The 19,573-nt window shown below is 45.9% G+C and overlaps 2 protein-coding genes and 1 pseudogene across 2 annotated transcripts; 1 reads left to right on the forward strand and 2 right to left on the reverse strand.

The window, feature by feature from the left end:
* Positions 1–3,631: 3,631 nt before the first annotated feature.
* On the forward strand, positions 3,632–11,177 carry MYL7 (myosin light chain 7). The gene is made up of 7 exons (XM_066639770.1): positions 3,632–3,738; positions 4,357–4,467; positions 5,006–5,081; positions 7,286–7,390; positions 9,120–9,198; positions 9,343–9,391; positions 10,987–11,177. Exons 1-7 carry the CDS (start codon positions 3,736–3,738, stop codon positions 11,086–11,088), a joined length of 525 nt encoding a protein of 174 aa, XP_066495867.1. The 5' UTR covers positions 3,632–3,735; the 3' UTR covers positions 11,089–11,177.
* On the reverse strand, positions 10,009–10,128 carry LOC136662833 (5S ribosomal RNA; annotated as a pseudogene).
* Positions 11,178–11,925: 748 nt separating the features above from the next.
* LOC136662524 (antimicrobial peptide NK-lysin-like) lies at positions 11,926–16,765 on the reverse strand. Its single transcript, XM_066639772.1, has 5 exons — positions 16,712–16,765; positions 15,720–15,847; positions 15,356–15,469; positions 13,507–13,681; positions 11,926–12,048 (listed from the first exon to the last, which is right to left on the reverse strand). Exons 1-5 carry the CDS (start codon positions 16,761–16,763, stop codon positions 12,029–12,031), a joined length of 489 nt encoding a protein of 162 aa, XP_066495869.1. The 5' UTR covers positions 16,764–16,765; the 3' UTR covers positions 11,926–12,028.
* Positions 16,766–19,573: the final 2,808 nt, after the last annotated feature.

The following is a 19,573-nucleotide window of genomic DNA, read 5'->3' on the forward strand; positions in this document are numbered from 1 at the left end:
CCCAGCCTCTACGTGTAGACAGCACAATAACCACACAAACACACACACACACACAGCGCAGTTTCTCCTTTCTGTTCTTCAAACCTTCTCCACTACTGCAGGTCTGGGGTTTCAGTTCAAGAAGGAAAGCTCATGGAGGAGTTTTCGTATAGATTGGTGAGGGTGGGGCCGGGAGGGCTGGATGGCCGTAAAACGGGACTTTTCCAATTTCTCAAGAAGCAGAGATTGGGGCAGAGCGGCATCCAGTCATCACAAACAGTGGCAAAGGACTATTTTTCCCCTCTGAAGCGGTGCCTAGAGTTGGCCATTGGGCATTGTCCACACCAAGCTGAGGCCCTACCTGACCAAGTTGACCACTGAGCCCTCAGTACTGGTGGCCGTCGGTGAACAGGCAGGGACCCAGTGTGGGGGTTTGCTCCAGCCCCCGTAGCAAGCTAACGCCAGTCCTGTCTCAAGATATCGGGTGCAGTGGGATTAATTCAGTCCTATTTTTATCGACTGCCGGCAGCAGAAAGCTCAGCACTGGCGGGGAAGAAGGCCAAGTAAACCTGCTTTCTGCCATTTCCCTCCAGCTTCCAAGATGCTGGTGTTTGTCACCAGCTGTTTCTGAACACGTGTTCCTGTGTCAGCATCAGCCCAAATGAATGTCCCCTCCAGCAGAAGAGCCCAACTGATAAGCCTTTGTTCTGTTTTGCGTCCTCCGGTGCTTTCCAAACTTTGGTCTTGGCAATCACATATGACCGCAGGAGGCTGACAACTTGGTCTAAATCAGTGCTCTTCGACCTTTTTTGCTCCATGACCCCAACAAATAATGAGACCACTGATCCCACCCCCTCCCAGGACCTGATCCGCCCACCCCACCTCCTCCATCTCCGTTCCCCCTACCTCTTGCGTCTTCACAACAATCCTGGAAGTAGCAGCTTAAGCAGTTCAGCCTTAGGAGCTGCGGGGCAAGAGAGCAAGAAGAGGCTGTGCAGGTTGTGTTTGATTAAGAATTCAGTTTTGCTAAGGCAGTACCACGACTGGATTGGATCCAAGCCCTCTGTTGCACAGGCTGTGAAAGGCTGCTTGCAACCCCCCACCAAATGAGGCTTTGTGGCCCCATGGGGGACACGACCCACAGTTAAGGAACACTGGTTTAAATAACCAAGTGAAAGCTGCCAATTGCATATTGTCATATCAAGAATTTGTGGTCATGCCGAAAAAGCATGTGCGCCCAAGGAGCATTGGAGAACAGGCAAAGCACATGAAATGTTTCATAATCTAGGCTTAGATTTCTGGAACTCTCAGGGCCGCCCCTCTAAGGACCTGAGGCAACTACCCCCTTACTGGATGGCCCACCAGTCGCCTCCTCTGCCACTTCTTCCCCTCCCACTCCCTGCATTTGAAAGAAAGAGAGATAAATATAAGCTGAACTGTGGAGGAGTGAGATGGGCCAGAGTGCCAAGGTTCCCTCGTCCACCACTTTCTTTTCTTCCATTTTTCTTCTGCTATTTCATGCTTTGTTTTTAAATTCAAATAGCGGAGCCGGCCCATCCAGGAGGCCAACTGAAAGAGTCGCCTCAGGCAGCAGATTTGGTGAGAAGCACCATCTGTGTCTGCCTACTTGCCTCCACTGCTGTTGCTGCTGCTCCCATTTTCTGGTCTAGGACAGGAAGAGGGGGGCAGTCTGCCATTCTGCTTTCAGGCTGGTCATGGTTTTTTTTCCTCTGGTTTGTTCCACCGAGGGGCATTAAAATGAAATTTCTTCCCTGGCAGTCTGAAGAAGCACGGTCCATTATACTCTTTCACTCTGCTGCACGTTCAGAGGGTGCCACAACAGAACACAGTGATGTGCTAAGATCCGCACAGGCATCCCATAGGTGAGGATAAATACAGACACCTTTTCTCAGCAGGCTTAGAAAGATGGTAGAAATATGGGCTGGTACTAAGAGACGTGCGCTATGTGGTGTACATGACATCTGTGCAGAAAGAAGCTTGCGCAGTTCTGTTTGTGAAATCCCTTAGCTTGCACCTGTGGCACGCTCACCCTCTGAGCCTGATTCCAGGTCATATGGTATTGTGACCCAGACTTTCTTCCCGACTGCAATGAACTTGTTACTTCTCTCTTTCTCTGCAACTCCTGCTATCCTGCCCTTGGATCCGGGGGCACTTTTGTATTAAAAAGAATAAGAATTTAAAAAAATAAATAAATTTTTTTGTTTAAATCTGCCCCTAATGTGTCTGTTCTATTTCTGAAGCTGTGTCTGTGTTATGGTTGATTGTTCAGTATGCTGCAGAAACCACAGGGTAATCCAACTACTAAGATTTGTTTTTTAAAATGTTTGGAAAAATGCTGTAGAAACCAGTAAACTGAAGAATGGTGTTAGTGGTAAGGCTTATGCTGGCGATACTAAAGCAGTATTACCAATGGTGTGACGGTAAATTCTGAAGCGCAGGAGCTCATCCGGAGACAGCCCCAATACCATGCTCTGCTAAGATCATGAAACACACATGCAATCAACTTTAAATTTACTAAAGGGAGTGTTTTCTTGGCCTGCCACTTATTCCTACTTTGCAGTGGCATAGCTAAGGGGGTGCAGGGGATAGCAATTGCACCAGCCAACCAGCTTTAGGAAGGCAGCAACCTGAGCTTGACACTAGTGGCCAAATTGTGAAAATTCTTTGGTGTTTTTTAATAATGCAATCATGGCATGGCATATTCCATTCAATGGGGAGTTTAATGCAGAATGCAATGAAACAAACCATGTCAAAATATCTCTATTCTATCAAAAGTTATAGCCAAATAACCAGAAAATAAAAACACAACAGCAACATGTAACAAAAACTGGATTTTTTCAACTCAAAACTGACCAGTAAGTGATTGTTTCAAGAGCCAATTAGGTGTTATTGGTTTCCTGTTGTAGCATATAACAAGTTGTTAAAATGAGTCTGCTCTCATTTCCATGGATCATGATGCAGTTACCACTGTTAACTGGGTAAAGAGGCACTTTTTCAAATGGTGCTCCTCATATGTTTAGCAGACCCAACCTCTGCAAACCCAACAGCAGATCCCAAGGCTGGGATTTCTAAGGCCTGCTGGTATTTTCTAAGGTACTTCTGGTTTTAGTAGAAACCACAAGTGTCTTTGTAAGGTTTCCAGCAGACCTTCTGAGGCATTGGGAGCCCACACACAGCCTACTTTCACCTCAGACCACCTCCTGGACCCGACCCCCCCCCCCGGGAGTGTTCTGGGCATCTGGGCCCCAGGGGTGTTTATACCCCAGGGATTGTTAAAACTTTTTGTGCCCTTGGATGCCACATACCTGCACCACTGATCAGGGCTATGGGAGTAGGGGTGAAAATTACAGAAAAATAGTGTTCTAGCAAGTTATCCCTCTCTAGGTACAGGTGTAGTAAATATACTAGTAGTATTCACTTCTAGTAGTAAATGTGTAGTAAATATTCAGGAATGACTGTAGGAGTAGCAGCAAGGAAAAGCAAATTGAAAACTCATGTTACGGAAAGCTTGGCTCAGGAAAAGCTTCCTCCATTCGCAAAGCCTGGAATGCGCTGTTATCCAGGCCTTATCGCTGTCACGGTGTCTCAATTAGGACTGCCAAGTTTGGCTCTCCTCTGCTCCTCTCCACTGCCCTGCTCCTGATTTAGCTCACTAAGTGATAAGCCCTGGGATATAGTCTGAACCCACCAGGCTTGACGCCATCCAGACCATCTTTCTTATGCAGCACATCCAATATGGTGAGTAGCTTTTGCTTCTGCTTGGCAATTCCTCCTTATAATGGGCTTTTGGGTGTATACTGAATATGCAGAGCAAGGTACTTCTCATGCACAGGTGATGATTGGGAATTCTTAGCCAGGACAGCAGCACGCACATACCAAAACAGCCAGATTGATCACTAGTTTCTCGTTCTAGGGGCATATTGAAAGTTTCTGCTTTGCACGGGTGTTCCAAAGGTCTCTATTTAGCAGGCACCCAGTCCCATCGCAGGCTGGGTCACTTTTGCTTTTCCTGCCACTGAACTGAAAAATTTCAGAGCCGCTGAAAAACTGGCATCTTGTCGTCTTTCTTGCTACTGAAAAGGGCTTTCTAGGCTGGTCACACAAACCTTTTAAAAGGCTGATGTGGAAAACACTTTCCTACCTTCTCTTCCTTGGGCTCTGTTTTTTTCTGGCTAGGATCCCACCATCCAGGCTTTCCCTGCACCCCCTTTCCTCCCTTGTGGTTTTCATTGTGTTACTATATTGTAAGCCTTTTGGGGGCAGGGACCCATCTTTTCATTCTGGGTAAAACATCATGTACACAGAAGGTACAATATAAATGACAACCACCTCCCTTTGGTGTTTGTCTTCCTTCAGGCCAGCCGGAAAGCAGGGACGCGAAGCAAAGCAGCTACGAAACGGGCGCAGCGAGGCTCTTCCAATGTCTTCTCCATGTTTGAGCAGTCCCAGATCCAGGAGTTCAAGGAGGTGAGGGTTTCAGGGCCCTAAGGTGTGTGTTCCAGTTCGAGCAGGAATCCAAGCAAATTATTCCAAGCCCATGCCCAACCTACATCCAAGGAGAGCCTCTGATACTTGAGTCTCATTTTCTTACCTGGCAAAATGCCTCCTGTTGCCTTAATTCCACCTCTCACTCTCTGGATCTGAAGAGGAATAGAGAGGAAGTCTGGAAGATAAATCTCACATTTTCTAATCCTAATCCCATATGCAAAAGAGTACTTTCTTTCCTGCAGGTGACATGCCCCTTCCAGCCAATCAGGGATCATGTAGTCAGCATGGTGATGGTTCACAGCATTACATGGGGCCTATCACTATCATTTCACATAACCTACCTCATAAGGTGGTTGTGAAGATAAATGGAGGGGAAGAGAACACATGTGGTCTCCTAATCTCTTTGGCAAAAGTGTGGGATATAAATGAAGTGAAACATTTGGGCATATTATAGTCCCCCAAAGGAACTGTACTCCACAGAGATAATAGGCTTAAACTTTATTCTCCTCTTTCCAAGGCATTCAGCTGCATTGACCAGAATCGTGATGGCATTATCAGCAAATCAGACCTGAAAGAGACCTATGGACAACTTGGTGAGTGATTCCAGTTGTAATAGAAATGGAAAACTTGATGGCTTTCTCCTTATCAAACAACTAATCAGAGCTGAGACCAGCAGAGGCAGTTTGCCTGGGGCAGGGGCTGTTATCCACCTCTTCTACTCCTCTGCCTCCCACTCCCTGGATCCAAAAGGGAAAAGGGGAACAGAGCAGAAGAGGAAGTGTGGAGGAGAAGAAAGTGGTGAGCTAGAGTGTCTTCTCTCCCCCATTCTTCGTCTGCCACTCCATTGTCCTCCTCCTTGTCAAATCCAGGGAGTCCGAGGAGAAGGAGTGTTAGAGATGGCTGGCATGTCACTGGATAAGGTGGGGGTGATGGCAGCATTTGGTGGGCATCACTGGGAGGCCTTGGAGTAAAACCGCAAATCTCAGGTAAAAGGGAAAACAGTGCCAGGTTTTGTGCATGGGATCATTCTATTATGGGACATTTGACCAGCTTCTGCCATCTATCCTAATCCATCTGATGCAGCAAAGCTGGATACAATTAAAACATCCAAGTTGCTTTTGAGGTAACCCACATTGGGGGAAGACCCACAGCTCAGGAGTAGAACACATAATTTGCATGCCAAAGTTCTCAGGTTCAAACCTTAGCTTATTCAGGTAAGGCGGGGAGAAGACATCTACCTGAAACCCTAGAGCAGCCATTTTCAACCAGTGCGCCATGGCACACTGGTGTGCCGCGAGTGGTCCACAGGTGTGCCACAGGATTTTGGGGGAAGGTCATTTACTAATAGGGCCAATGCGAGATGTGAGCCCCCACTGGCAGCATGGTGTGCCTTGTCAATTGTCAAAAACCTGGTGGTGTGCCTTAACCATTTTAATGCCTTGTCAGTGTGCCATGAGATGGAAAAGGTCGAAAATCACTGCCCTAGAGAGTTGCTGCCAGTCTGTGACAGCAATATTGAGTGACATTGACCAATGGTCAGACTTGGCAGAAGGCAGCTTCATAGGTGAATCTAAACTGAGAAGAAGTGTAAACTCCAGTGAGATCTTTTGTATGGAAAATGACCCATACAAGGCCTTGAGATCTACGAGTGGAGTCCTGCTCTGCAAAGCTGCCATCTATCAGAAGCAAAATTCTCAGTGACTTTCCTGTCAGGAATGCAACAGCAGAAAATATCTTCTTATCTGTGGAGCCACAGCAGGTGACGTAGCAAGCATGTTATCTCTGGAGCCAGGAGCACTTCACTCTCTGGATTTACTGCCTGGCATCTCTTTCGATAAGTAGCTTGTCACTTGCAGGAGGGGGCGGTGAGGTTTGGATTCTTCACAAGCACAGCGAGTTGGTGCTCTGCACCTTTCTTGCGACACAGAAAGTGTAGCCTGCAAGCCCAGGAAACCAGTGACAAAGTAAGGAATGTGCATTCATCACTCAGTGAAGCCACAGAAGAACCCTGCTGGATCAGGACAACGGCCTGTTGAATCCAGCACCCTGTTTCTGACAGTGGCTAATCAACTGCCTCTGGGAAGGCCATAACCAGGAAATGAAGGTGCACCCCCTCCCATTATCACTCTCCTGCAACTGATACTAAACTGTGGAACTCCTTGCCACAGGGTGCGGTTATGGCACCTGGCCTAGATGCTCTAAAAAGGGGACTGGACAGATTTATGGAGGGAAAGTCTTATAGGTTACAAGTCACGACGGGTGAACCTCCTGGTTCTGGAAGTAGGTTACTTCAGAATGCTAGATCCAAGGGAGTGACAGGAGGATGCAGGACTCTTGTTGTCTTGTGTGCTCTCTGAGACACCTGGTGGGTCACTGTGAGATACAGGAAACTGGACTAGATGGACCTTTGGCCTGATCCAGCAGGACTATTCTTATATTGAAAGGCACCTTGCCTCTGAATTTGGAGGGTCTATATAGCTATCAGGACTAGTAACCACACATGCTAAGAATTGCTAGTGTCCACCAGAAAATCGCCCAAGGAACAGATTCTGCTGGTAGAGTTGTCCTCCATAATCTTGTCTGATTGCTTTCTATAGCCATCACCATATCCTGTGGCAGTGAATTCCACAGACTAATTCCACACTGCGTGAAGTCTTTCCTTTTCTCTGTCCTGGATCAACCACCAAAGATTTTCATTGGATGACCTAGGATTCTAATGTTGTGAGAGAGGGAGAAGCCCTTCTTTCTACCCACTTCCTCTCCACTGTGCATTATTTGTTTTGTTTTTTTTCTGCAGGGAAAATGAATGTGAAGGATGAAGAGCTGGAAGAGATGCTGAAGGAAGGAAAAGGACCCATAAACTTCACTGTCTTTTTAACGCTCTTTGGGGAGAAATTGAATGGTGAGTCAATAGCAAATGATCACCGGTCGGTTCTCAAACATCATCCCACAGTAATTGTGCTCAGGCAGTGAACCAGTTGCATTCATGGCAGAAATGGAACAGCTGGTTTTCCTCACTGGGGCATCTCTATGCCAAGGGGAGCTGCAGCTGCTATATGCCTACCCCTGAAGCAGTCCCACCAAAGAAAAGATCACAACTCTAATACTGTATATTTTAAATGCTCCACACTGTTAACAATAGCAGCATTAATTCTGGCATTCAGCACTAGTCCCAAATATTCAAGGTCATCAGAACCACCCCACAACCTCCTGGCACTTGAGGCAGTACAACAAATGCCCCTCCCCCATCCAGCAGTATGCCAGCTGGTTTTACTGCACTCTATTCCTCCTCCTGTTCTGTTGACTTTAAAAAGGAAGAGGGGAACAGAGCAGAAGAGAAAGTGTGAAAGAGAGGAATGTCTGACACTCTAGCCCACCTTTCCTCCTCCACACTTCCACCAAGTTCCTCTTTTTCTTTTCCGGATCAGGGAGGGGGGAGAAGGAAGAGCAATGGAAGCAGGAAGATCGAGAGAGATAACTATCTCTGCAACATTTACTGCAGGCTGGAGACGCCTTCATTGTTGGGATACCCCTGAAGACTTTGTCTTGTTGGCAACCTTCAGTCTCGAAAGACTCTGGTATCGCGCTCTGAAAGGTGGTTCTGGAACAGCGTCTAGTGTGGCTGAAAAGGCCAATTCGGGAGTGACAATCCCTTCCACACTGGGAGCAAGTGCAGTCTGTCCCTGGTCTGTCTCCCTGGCTATGGGCCTTCCTTCTTTGCCTCTTAGCCTCAGACTGTTGACCAAGTGTCTCTTCAAACTGGGAAAGGCCATGCTGCACAGCCTGCCTCCAAGTGGGCCACTCAGAGGCCAGGGTTTCCCACTTGTTGAGGTCCACTCCTAAGGCCTTCAGATCCCTCTTGCAGATGTCCTTGTATCGCAGCTGTGGTCTACCTGTAGGGCGCTTTCCTTGCACAAGTTCTCCATAGAGGAGATCCTTTGGGATCCGGCCATCATCCATTCTCACAACATGACCGAGCCAACGCAGGCGTCTCTGTTTCAGCAGTGCATACATGCTAGGGATTCCAGCACGTTCCAGGACTGTGTTGTTTGGAACTTTGTCCTGCCAGGTGATGCCGAGGATGCCTCGGAGGCAGCGCATGTGGAAAGCGTTCAGTTTCCTCTCCTGTTGTGAGCGAAGAGTCCATGACTTGCTGCAGTACAGAAGTGTACTCAGGACACACAAAGAATGTTCTTAACAATTACTTTGTATAATTAATCTGTGGAACCCCTTGCCATGGGATGTGTTGATGGCACTTGGCCTAGATGCCTTTAAAAAGGGATTGGACAGATCCCTGGAGGAAAAGTCCATCGCAAGCCATGAAGGGTATACACAACCTCCTTGTTTTAGAAGCAGGCTATCTCTGAAACACCAGGTGCAAAGGAGTGGCAACAGGATGCAGGTATCGTGTTATCTTGTGTGCTCCCTGGAGAATCTGGTGCACCACTGTGAGATACAGGAAGTTGGACTAGATCTGCCTTTGGCCTGATGCAGTGGGCCTCTTCTTATGCTCCTGTGAAACCACCCTTGGAAAATGTAGGGAAGTCCCTTGTTTTTTTTGTGGGGGAATTAACCTAGATGAGGTTTGATGAATATTGTATGCAGAACAGTCCTCTTCTTCTGTTTCTCAGGCACTGACCCAGAGGACTCCATCCTCAATGCCTTCAAGCTCTTTGATCCCAATGGAACTGGCCATGTGAACAAAGAGGAGTGAGTACAAAATGGAGACCTGCTTTAAGCCTACAGCCAGCTGGGCTCTGACTGTACTTCTCAACCCAGTCCCGCATGCCTAGGATCAGATGGCTGGGAGATGCGCCAGAACACTGAAACATTGTTCTTTCACTTGGTATCTAGGTTTAAACAGCTCCTGTTGACTCAGGCAGACAAGTTCACTCCTGAGGAGGTAAGCCAACCCTTCTTGGTATACCACTGGCCAGAATTAGGATTTCCCCCACACTCCCTTCCTAATTCTCCCTGAAAACAAATTCATGCTTCATAAGAATCTTCATACATGTGCAGCAAACCCATCTCCTTAGCCAATCCCTTTTATGGCATCTTTCATATTATGGAAAGTTTTGCAGATTGGGGTTTTCAGCAGCTGGTTGGGGGAGTAGCTCTAACCTGGTGGAGATGGTCTAGGAGAGCATTCCCTGCTGTACCACTTTGCATGGTCCACCTATTGGAGGAACCACCATGTCATTGTGGTGATGATGTCATTGTCAGTTACTTCCAGATTGGGAGGGCAGATGCAACATGGCAAACACCAGTAAGAGGTACAGGGCAGACGGGAGAGCATTTTTTTAGCACATGAAAAGCGCACACTGGAGCTCTGCCCACTGAGTCAGGCCTCCTACTGCTGCTTGTCAGGTTGCATTGCTGGTTTTGCCACCAGGTGGCGGGTCTGGGGGTCCTATGCATACCACTGGACACCACCTCAAGTACCACCAGTGGTATAGGTACTACTAGTTGAGAAATGCTGCTGTAGGTTGGCAACCTTCAGTCTCAAAAGACTATGGTATAAGCCTACAGCACCTGGTATTCCCACGCGGTCTCCCATCCAAGTACTAACCAGGCCTGACCCTGCTTAGCTTCCGAGATCAGATGCGATCAGGCATCTGCAGGGTAACAGTTGCTGCAGTAGGAGGATTTCCTTCTACAGGCAGGGGGTTAGACTAGATGACCTTGTGGGCAATCTTACGATTCTATGATTCAGTAAATGGGTCACAGTAGGTCAGGCCTGTGCAGTTTGAAGACTGACTAGGACTAAATAAGATAACTCTCACCAGAGACCTTGGTTTGAAGGGTTTGCTTTGACCAACCCCGCCTCCCAATTTTCAGCATGCCTTTCCATTTCACAACCACCTGCCTGGTGCCCCCGGAAGCAACACTCCCTCTGCTCTCCCCCTTGACGCACTTCCTTCCCTCCCCCCTTCCTTTCAAAACTGAGTGCACACTGTTGTCATGCCAACCTCTGTCTCCTGCTACTTCCAATTGGCCTGGAAGGAAAGAAGGGGCAGCATGACACATCATGTGGTGTAGGCTGATTGGCTACCACTGGGCAAGAAGAGAAGAGGAACCATGGCCACACATTGGCCCACCCCCCTCACCCAACTTGGCTTTTGAAGGCAGCTCCCATGTTGGGATTTGAGATGGGTCCCAGCTCTTGACAAGTTGAAAGCTGCTACTCTAGCCAACCACACTCTACTCCTTCACAATTCCTTTTCATCTTTGTTGCCTTTTCTTTCTTTAATTCAGAGAACAAGAGGAGGAGGATAGTGGCCAGCGCTTGGCCAGCTAAGAAGTTCTGCATTTGGTGTAGCACCTGAGGACCAGGCAGTCTTCAAAAGTCATGAGCCACTTTGGGGAGGACAATTTCAAATGCCTTTGGGGAGGACAATCTCTTTGGGAAGGACAATCTCAAATTACAAGGCTGGCAAGGTTGTCAGTTATGGTTCATAACACATTTATGACCCCTTCCCTGTCTGCCTTCTTCTCTAGGTGGAGCAAATGTTTGCTGTGGCTCCCATTGACGTAGCTGGAAATATTGACTACAAATCTTTGTGCTACATCATCACACATGGTGACGAGAAGGAAGACTGAAGAATGGTGGCAAGATTCACAGGGTGTGGTGTCCGCCTTACTCACTAATGCTTCTTCAATAAAAGGCTCTATCTATCTGAAAAGGAAAAGGTTCTGATTCAGATTGTGACCATCCAATAATCAGGGGTGAACATTAAAGCAGTACTGGGAGCATCTCCACTGCATTCAGTCTTAACATCTCTTTTTCCCCAGGTTGGATACTGGAAAAAATGGTTCTGTATATTTGCAGGAAAAGCCAGTTGTAGATAGCACTGATTGGCTAGTACCCAAGCTGTTGCCAAGAAGCCCAATCCCCTCCAAAGACGTTCCTGTTGAGAACCAATGGCTAGTTTGGGTGGGCGGAGTCACTCCAGACCTGGGAACCTGTTACTGCCTAAGGCAGTGATTTTCAACCTTTTTCATCACAGGGCACATTGACCAAGCATTAAAATTGTCAAGGCACACCATCAGGTTTTTGACAATTGACAAGGCACACCATGCTGCCAGTGGGGGCTCACGTCCCCCATTGGCCCTACTAATAAATGACCTTCCCTCAGATTCCTGTGGCACATCTGTGGACCACTCACGGCACACCAGTGTGTCATGGCACAGTGGTTGAAAATGGCTGGCCTAAGGTGATGTTTCAAGGCACATCACATGGAGCAGCTGAGCATAAAGCTGTGGATTTCCTATTCTAGTCTTGGGAGCACTTGTGTAGATTCTGGCTAGGGACACTGCAAGGTTGTGAGGTTGACAGTTCTGGAGCCAAGACCTTTTTGTCTTGGTATGTTTATCTCCCTTCCTTGTTACGCACAGACTGCACAGCAAGTCAATGATGCAATTGATCAATGCGCTTTAATTCCTGGGAATGCAAAAGGGCAGAGCTGGATCCAGTAAAGGGGAGTGGTTCAAGCTGAAGGGTCAGCGAAGCGCCTGCAGTAACCTATGCTCATCTCTAGGATCAAGGTGCTGCAGGAATTCCTGTAGAAAACAACAGCATAATTAGCATGAGCCTGGCTGACTGAGAAAGCTCCCCACTCGCTTACATTCATGCTGATTCCCTGACATAGAAATGCCAAATTCACTTAGGGGTGATAAGGACATAAACCCAAGTCCATCCACAAGAGACAGAAACCAATCAGCTCTTAAAGTTCTAGGGCTGTCACTTGATCAATGAAATCTTAGGAGCTTTAGTTAACTGATTAATTAGTATGTGGCAAAAAAAAACACAGTTCTCAAACTAGAAGCATACTTTGGTTTTAGATGCGGGTTTTCTACATACCATTAGCATTTGTGTGTGTAGGGGGGGTTTGGATTAGATTGACACCCCTCACAACAGCACCTGTCTCCCCCAGGAAGCGCCCAATTTTTTCTTCATAGTTATTAGCAGGTCAGGGGGGAATTTTAAAGGATTCCCCTCCATCCACCATTACAGAAGTTCTGAGCCAAATCTTCTACTCTCCACAAATATCTGGAAACCACTAATTTTATATCCAGCTTCAAATCCCCACTCATTCATGAAGTTTCCTGGGTGACCTTGGGCCAGTCACTCTCTTGCCTTCCTCACAGGATTGTTGTGAGGATAAAAGGAGGGAAGGAACCTATGTACACCACTCTGAGTTCCTTGGAAGAAGGGAGGTATAAAAATGTGAAAAAATAAAATCAATCAATGGAGTACAAGTGGGGACCTTGCTGAAGGATTGTCCATTTATTATGAGCTTTGTAAGCTGCCTTGGGCATTGGCTTTGGCACAGGAGAGGCAGGATACACATTTTTCAAATAAAGAGGTTTTGGCAAGTACCTATGGCCCAATGATACCGGCTCCTGAAGCTAGATCTGCATACAATCATGCTGGACATTGCTATGCAACAGTACATCCTTCTCTGGCACTCGCACAATATCTGCACAATAATTTCAACATCAGTGCCCAATGGAAAGTTAAATGGGCAGTCAAACTCCCAGAAACAGGTAGATATATAGACAATCCTACACTTAAGGTGCCAGGTTTTGACTTAACTTCGCCAGCACTGGAAAACTTTGAAAAGGATCAGTACCCTACATGGTGTTTGCCAGGATTCAATGTTTAAAGGGGGTTAATATCTACCCCACAGTGTGACTGCAGGTTTTCCTGCCAAACCATATACCACATTGTGTCTGGCTGCAAACTGAGGGCGTATACTGGCCCATGGTCTGACTTTTTCAATAAAGGTAACTCTGTCCTTGAATGGCTGGATGAACTGGACATTGATATTTGATCTAGTTTAATTGTTATATAAGTCCATGTATTATATCCCATATGCTAAATAAATAAAGTACATCCTTTACACAAAAACTCCAAGGCAGATGATCCTCAGTCCTCAAGGGAAAGAGGAAGCTACAAACCCATTCTCAGTGCGAGTCATGTGGCTGACACGGGGTAGCTACACACGCTGCTCTGACCTGGTGGAGGACCTTTGCACATTCCAACATCTACGCAGGCGCCTTGGGCATCCTCGTTATTCTGCAACGCAGTCACTATCTGATCCTTGAACTTCTTCATCACACTTCTGCAAAGCTTACTCAAGACTCTGCCGAAAGCCTTACATGAAGATTTCATTGCAGCATTAATTGTATCCTGAAACAAAAGCGAAGGTACAAAAATCAGAACCTGGTATAAATTTCCTTTAAGAGATTTGACTGGAACAAACAGAGATTTTAAATCAAGGGTGTCCAAAGTTTTTGGACAAAAAAAAAAAAAAAGCAAAGCTAAGATTACAGTAAAACGGCAGCAATCAAAGAGTAAAACCAACGAATAATAGATGAAATAAATGAAAACTTATTCACTAAAAGTAAAAGGGGGGGGACATCTGACAGACCTCCTAGGGCACCACTGCAGATACAGCCTTGTAAGCTGTTAATGCTGTTGAGCTAGTAGCTCTTCAGCTTCTCCTCTAGTCTAGAGCAGGGGTGTCCAAAGTTTTTGGCAGGAGGGCCACATTGTCTCTCTGACACTGTTGGGGGCCAAGGGAAAAAAAAGAATTAATTTACATTTAAAATTTGAATAAATTTACATAAGTTTACATAAATGAATATATTAAAGATGAATTTATATGAATGAATGAAGGTCTTGCCATAGCTCAAGGCCTATAAAAGGCCTTGCACAAAGCAAGGCTGGCCTTTCCTTTCTGCCGCTACTGCATCACAGACGTGAAACAGCAAGCAGTGGAGGAAGCCCTCATCCCACAGCTCATGTGAGAGGTCAAACAGTTGCCCTCACACTGAGAGCAGTTGCGTCGGGCCAGTGTGGTCTCCAAAAAAATCTCCGGAGGGCCAGAGGCTCATTGGAGACTAGGAACTCCCTGAGGGCCGCACTGAGAGGCCTTGAGGGCTGCAAGTGGCCCCAGGGCCGGGGTTTGGGCACCCCCGTGTTAAATGATGGGCATGGCCAAACCCAGCTGAGAAGACCAAGAGAATGAGCAAGACCATTCTCTGCTGGAGTCTCCACCTTAGGGCCCAATCCTAACCAACTTTCCAGCAACAATGCAGCTGCAATGCAGCCCCGAGGTAAGGGAACAAAAGTTCCCTTACCTAGAGGAGGCCTCCATGACTAACCCCCCCCTTTCACAGCAGGATACAGCGCATGTCCCATTGGCATGGCTGCATCAGCACTGAAAATTTGGATAGGGTTGGGCCCTGTTCTGGGCCCTAACTGTGGTTATGGACTGGAGGTTTGTTGGTATCCGAAGAAGAGGCAGGTTTAGTCTAAGGCTGTCATAAAGAAGCTTTATTTGTCTAAAATCTAAGAGCATCAACCTACAGGAGCACCTCCAGGCATAAGACTGACAGTCTTGGTATGCTATTCTTCCCATGGATGCTATCCTCTCTTTGTGTGCTCTTGTCCCCCTCCCCTATCTAAAATACCCTATAAAACCTGCATCATTGTAATTGTTTGGGGTCCTCCATGCGTGTGTGGGGAGGTCCCGTTTGCAAACGTTTACTTTTGTCAGAAGTCCTTTGAATTCTCCTGTCATCTGTTGTTTGCCTCTCCAAAAATCCAAAGAACCGTATGCGCATTCGGGATCACACCCCTCCTTGGGGCAGCACCTTGCCAAGCCAAATGCTGCCTTTTCTTACCCAGAAGCACATCAGCTGCTGCCTTTGCTGTTCCTTCTCCTCCTCCCACTCTCTGGATTTGAGGAACGAAGTGGAAGAGAAAGTGGAGAAGAGAGTGGAGGCCCTTGGAGCAAGTCAGTAGTTCTGCTTTCATTGCTCCAGCAAGCAAGCAGACACAACACCATGGCCAACTTACGTCATCCAAATCGTCCCCTACAAGATCCTTGAGCTTCTGCATAATCTTGATGCACATTAAGCATTTCTTCGGGAGGGCAAGAGCATGGTCCTCCTCCCCACTGTTTTCTTCCCACTGCAGCAAAAGAATACACCATCCATATCTCAAATTCCAAAATGATGCTTAGAGTCTAAGACTTAGAACAGTGTAAGGATAATATAAAACTGGCAATACTCTGCTTTCTCCATTGAGAAGAGCCCACGGACTCCTACAGTATTATTTTTCTACATAATAGTAGTGATGATCATAGAGTTATAGCGCATAGGATGTTATCTAAGGGGCCAGCCTCTGCGAAAGATGCATGACACTGTGTTCGGTTTCTTACCAAAGAAGCACTTTGGTGGGCCAAACAATATTCCTCCTTTTTGCATTCAGCGGCTGTCACCAAATCCTTGCACCAGACCTCAGGACCTTGCAGGCATGGCTCCGGAACCAGATCTGATCCATCCAAAACTGTCAAACCAAAGCACAAGTATTAAGAAGATTGATATGCTGCTTTTCAACCAGAAAAGTGGCCTACTCTTTCCAGGTAGCAATGAGCTAGAATTGACTCCATAGACTGGAGGAAAATCTTAATTTCCCCTCTCCTAGGACCTGTTAGGTTTCAAATTTCCCAACAACTGAAAGGATTCTGGGTTGAAGAATTGGTAGTATGGAGTGTGCATATACTCTGACCCCAATTTGCATAGGAAGCTACCTTGTTGAGTCAGACCACCTGTCCTTCCAACCCTCTATTGTCAACACTGACCAGCTTCAACTCTCTGGAACCAGACAGAAAATTTTCTCTGCTCTACCTGTCTATAACCCACTGAGTTATGGCCTGTCCTCTGATTGCTTTCCCATTGCGCCATAGACTGAATGGAAGCAAGGGGTTTGAGGTCCCCTTCAGCCTATAGGTTGCCCAGTTCCCTGAAGGATTGCACCCCCTTTCTGCCTTCTTGCTCTTTTAAAGTGAATCACCACTCACAGGTTTGAGGATCTCCCCTTCATTTTTTAAAAAGTACTATTCTTCCACTTCCCAAGGGTATTCCCTTAATCCTGCAAAAATCCTTCTTTTTGTCTTTGGTTGGTCTTGTTTTGCTGCCCCACTATTTAACATGGGGCCACCTCTATTACTAAAGGTGTTTGAAAATGGTGTTATTTACCTTACTCAGCCCATTGTGTTCAGTAAGACTTAGGCTATAATCCTATCTTACTCACTGGAAACAAACACCTCTACCTCTTACTACTAGAAGAGATGATGCTGAAAGGTCAATGAAAGATTATCACATATTTCTAGAAGCCATACAAACCCAGTTCTCAGCCTCTACTCCTCACCTGCACTGCCTACTACAGCCACACCCAGGTACAAGACGAGCAACACGGTCATTGTCATTCAACAGTCCGACTGAAAAAGCAGCACCTTCCAAGTGGTCTTTTGTAAGTGCCCTTTTGAGTCAAGCAGGTTGTATCTGAGCCAGTCAGAGAGCAGAAAAACCAACAGGAGAGCTTATAAGGGCATGTGGAGGAATTGTGGCTTTGCCCATCCTTTCTTGTGACTTCCAAACCCACACGTTCTGTGAAGATCTGCTTCACATCAAAGGTGTGAGAATATGAAACGTCACAACCGAGACATTTTTAGGTGTGGTTTGAACATTATAGTTATCATTTCAGAAATGGGAAACCAAAGTCCCAAGGCTAGTGTTTTTGTTGGGGTTTTTTTCAGAGCCCACTGACAAAATGTGAGATCTGGCTTCATCTAAAGAGACAAAGAAAGCAAGGTAGGGTGGGCAAAAATGAGCCAGCTGTGGTCCTGTCTCTTTGAACAACTATGAACTTTTTAGATTGTAAGCCCTTTGAGAACTGAGAACCACACCGATTTACTTTACTATGTAAACCGCTTTGTGAACTATTCCTGTCGAAAACAGTTATATTTTCATATATTCTTAATATATAATAAATATTCTTAATAATAATATGTATACAGTTGTTTTCAACTATGTATTTCAGGGATGTCAAACATAAGGCCCATTGGCTGGATGCGGCCCACAGGCACAATTTCTCCAGTTCCCATTATAATTGGGCTCTCCCAGAGTGATAATTGGGCTCTCTCATATCTTGAAATTATGAACAAGATTTGAACATTTTACCTTCTGTCATTTGCAGCTAATGAGTTTTTGTGTGAGGACAAAGTGTTGGTTTCTGACCATCATCTGCTTAATGATGTCACTTCCTGCTTAATGATGTCACTTCTGACCATTAGCAGGCACCATGAATGCTATTCAACCCAAGTTTGATACCCCTGATGCATTTAGATGTTACAGAGGCTACCACTATGTATGTAGATACTATGTATCTCCTGTGGATATTATTTAGTATATTTATATACCATTTTTTCCAACAACAACAAAATTAGTCAGAATGGCTTAGACTGCAAAATGGGAAGACTCATAGAACGTTAGATGTGGAAGGGACCATGGAGGTTATTTTATCCAACCCCTTGCTCAGTGCAGACAGCTGCTACAGCATCTTGACAGAAGACTTCTAGGTGTGGCATGGGAGTTTGGGGGAGCCCCCACCGGCAGTGTGATGTGCCTTGTTAGTTGTCAGAAACTCATTGCATGCCTTGACAATTTTAATGCCTTGTCAGTGTGCCATGCGATGAAAAAGGCTGAAAATTACTGCATTAGAGAGTAAACACTTTCAAGATGGATCTATGCCCAGTTAGCAGGGGTCAGTCTTTCATGTTCACTCCAGGTCCAAATCAACCCTACTTCTCCCCAAAACCAGCATGATAGAGTTACAGGCATTTCACTTTTTCCACTTATTGCCTTCAAAGAACTGGGCTCTAATCCTATACACACTCACCTGGGAGTCAGCTCCATTAAACTCAGTGGAATTTACTTCTGAACAACAGATGAGAGAAGATAAATGCTGTACAAAACGGTGGTTTTCCTGCTGGTGTCCCCACTGAAACTGGAAAGAGAACTCTGCAACATGCAAAGGATTGTGCTGTTACAAAATCAAGACATTAATTTTGGAGGAGTAGCTCCCGGGATCAGTACCAGTGTCCAGGTAACTTCTGGACGCAAACCTAGACATTTTAACTGGGCATCTAGGGATTCCCTACACGACTCGGGTTGGAAAAACACTTTCCAAGAACAGCTTCAGTCAGAAAGACATGAGATACGAGTTATAAGATATGAGAAGACATATGAGAAAGATTGAAAGCAGGATGTGGTGATATTCATCCTGACTGGCCCTGAAACCACTTAAGCATTCAAGATAACACCAGCTTGGTCAAAAAGCAAAGTGGTAACCTCTTGCAAATCATATGCTAATATGGTTTGCATAACCCCTGCTAATTGGGTAAGAGGCACTTTTTCAAGTGGGTGCTCCTCTTTTTTTTAGCAGGGGGAGAGTAACTGGCCCACCTCACCCCAGCACTGTCTGCTCTAGTGGCTGTCTGCTGGTATTCTTTTGCATCTTTTTAGATTGTGAGCCCTTTTGGGACAGGGAGCCATTTAGTTATTTGATTTTTCTCTGTAAACCGCTTTGTGAACTTTTAGTTGAAAAGTGGTATATAAATACTGTTAGAAGTTAGATATGGTTTTCACCTATTTGAACAGGGCTCGCTAGGGGGGAGCGCAGGGGGTAAATTGTACCCCAGCCCAGGGTCAAAAAGGGGGCCTAGGAGCCAAAGAAAGCCCCCCCCCATTTTCTGGGATCTTACATTTTCTGATCTCAGCAGAGCCCATGAATAGGGAGAGAGTGCAGGGGATACATTGCGCATGGGTGAAAAAGGAGACCAGAGAGTCAAAGGAGGGGAGCTGGAAATTTCCTGGTTAAAGGTTAAAGGCAATGGTTAAAGGTATTGGCATTCTGTCCCCCTTTGTATCTGGTAACACTAATTATATTCAATGTGCATAGAAAACTCATTTCCTAACAAGCTGTCCATATTTATTGCCTTTTGTGGCACACTGAAATAAAAGTAAAGCAATTGGAAACCATTCATGGACTTCCTGTGTGTGAAGGGGAAAGTTGGTCTAATGAATTTGGATTTGATGAGTAGATAATTGATACAGAGATAAAATCTTTTGATGAAAATAAAATAAAGGGTTAATAATTAAATAATTTGATAAGGAGATAAACAGAAAATTTTTTTAGAGCATTTTAAGAAAGTATCTTAGAAAGAATTAA

The sequence above is a fragment of the Tiliqua scincoides genome, chromosome 11 (genome assembly GCF_035046505.1).
Source record: "Tiliqua scincoides isolate rTilSci1 chromosome 11, rTilSci1.hap2, whole genome shotgun sequence".
In the NCBI taxonomy this organism is placed as follows: Eukaryota; Metazoa; Chordata; class Lepidosauria; order Squamata; family Scincidae; genus Tiliqua; species Tiliqua scincoides.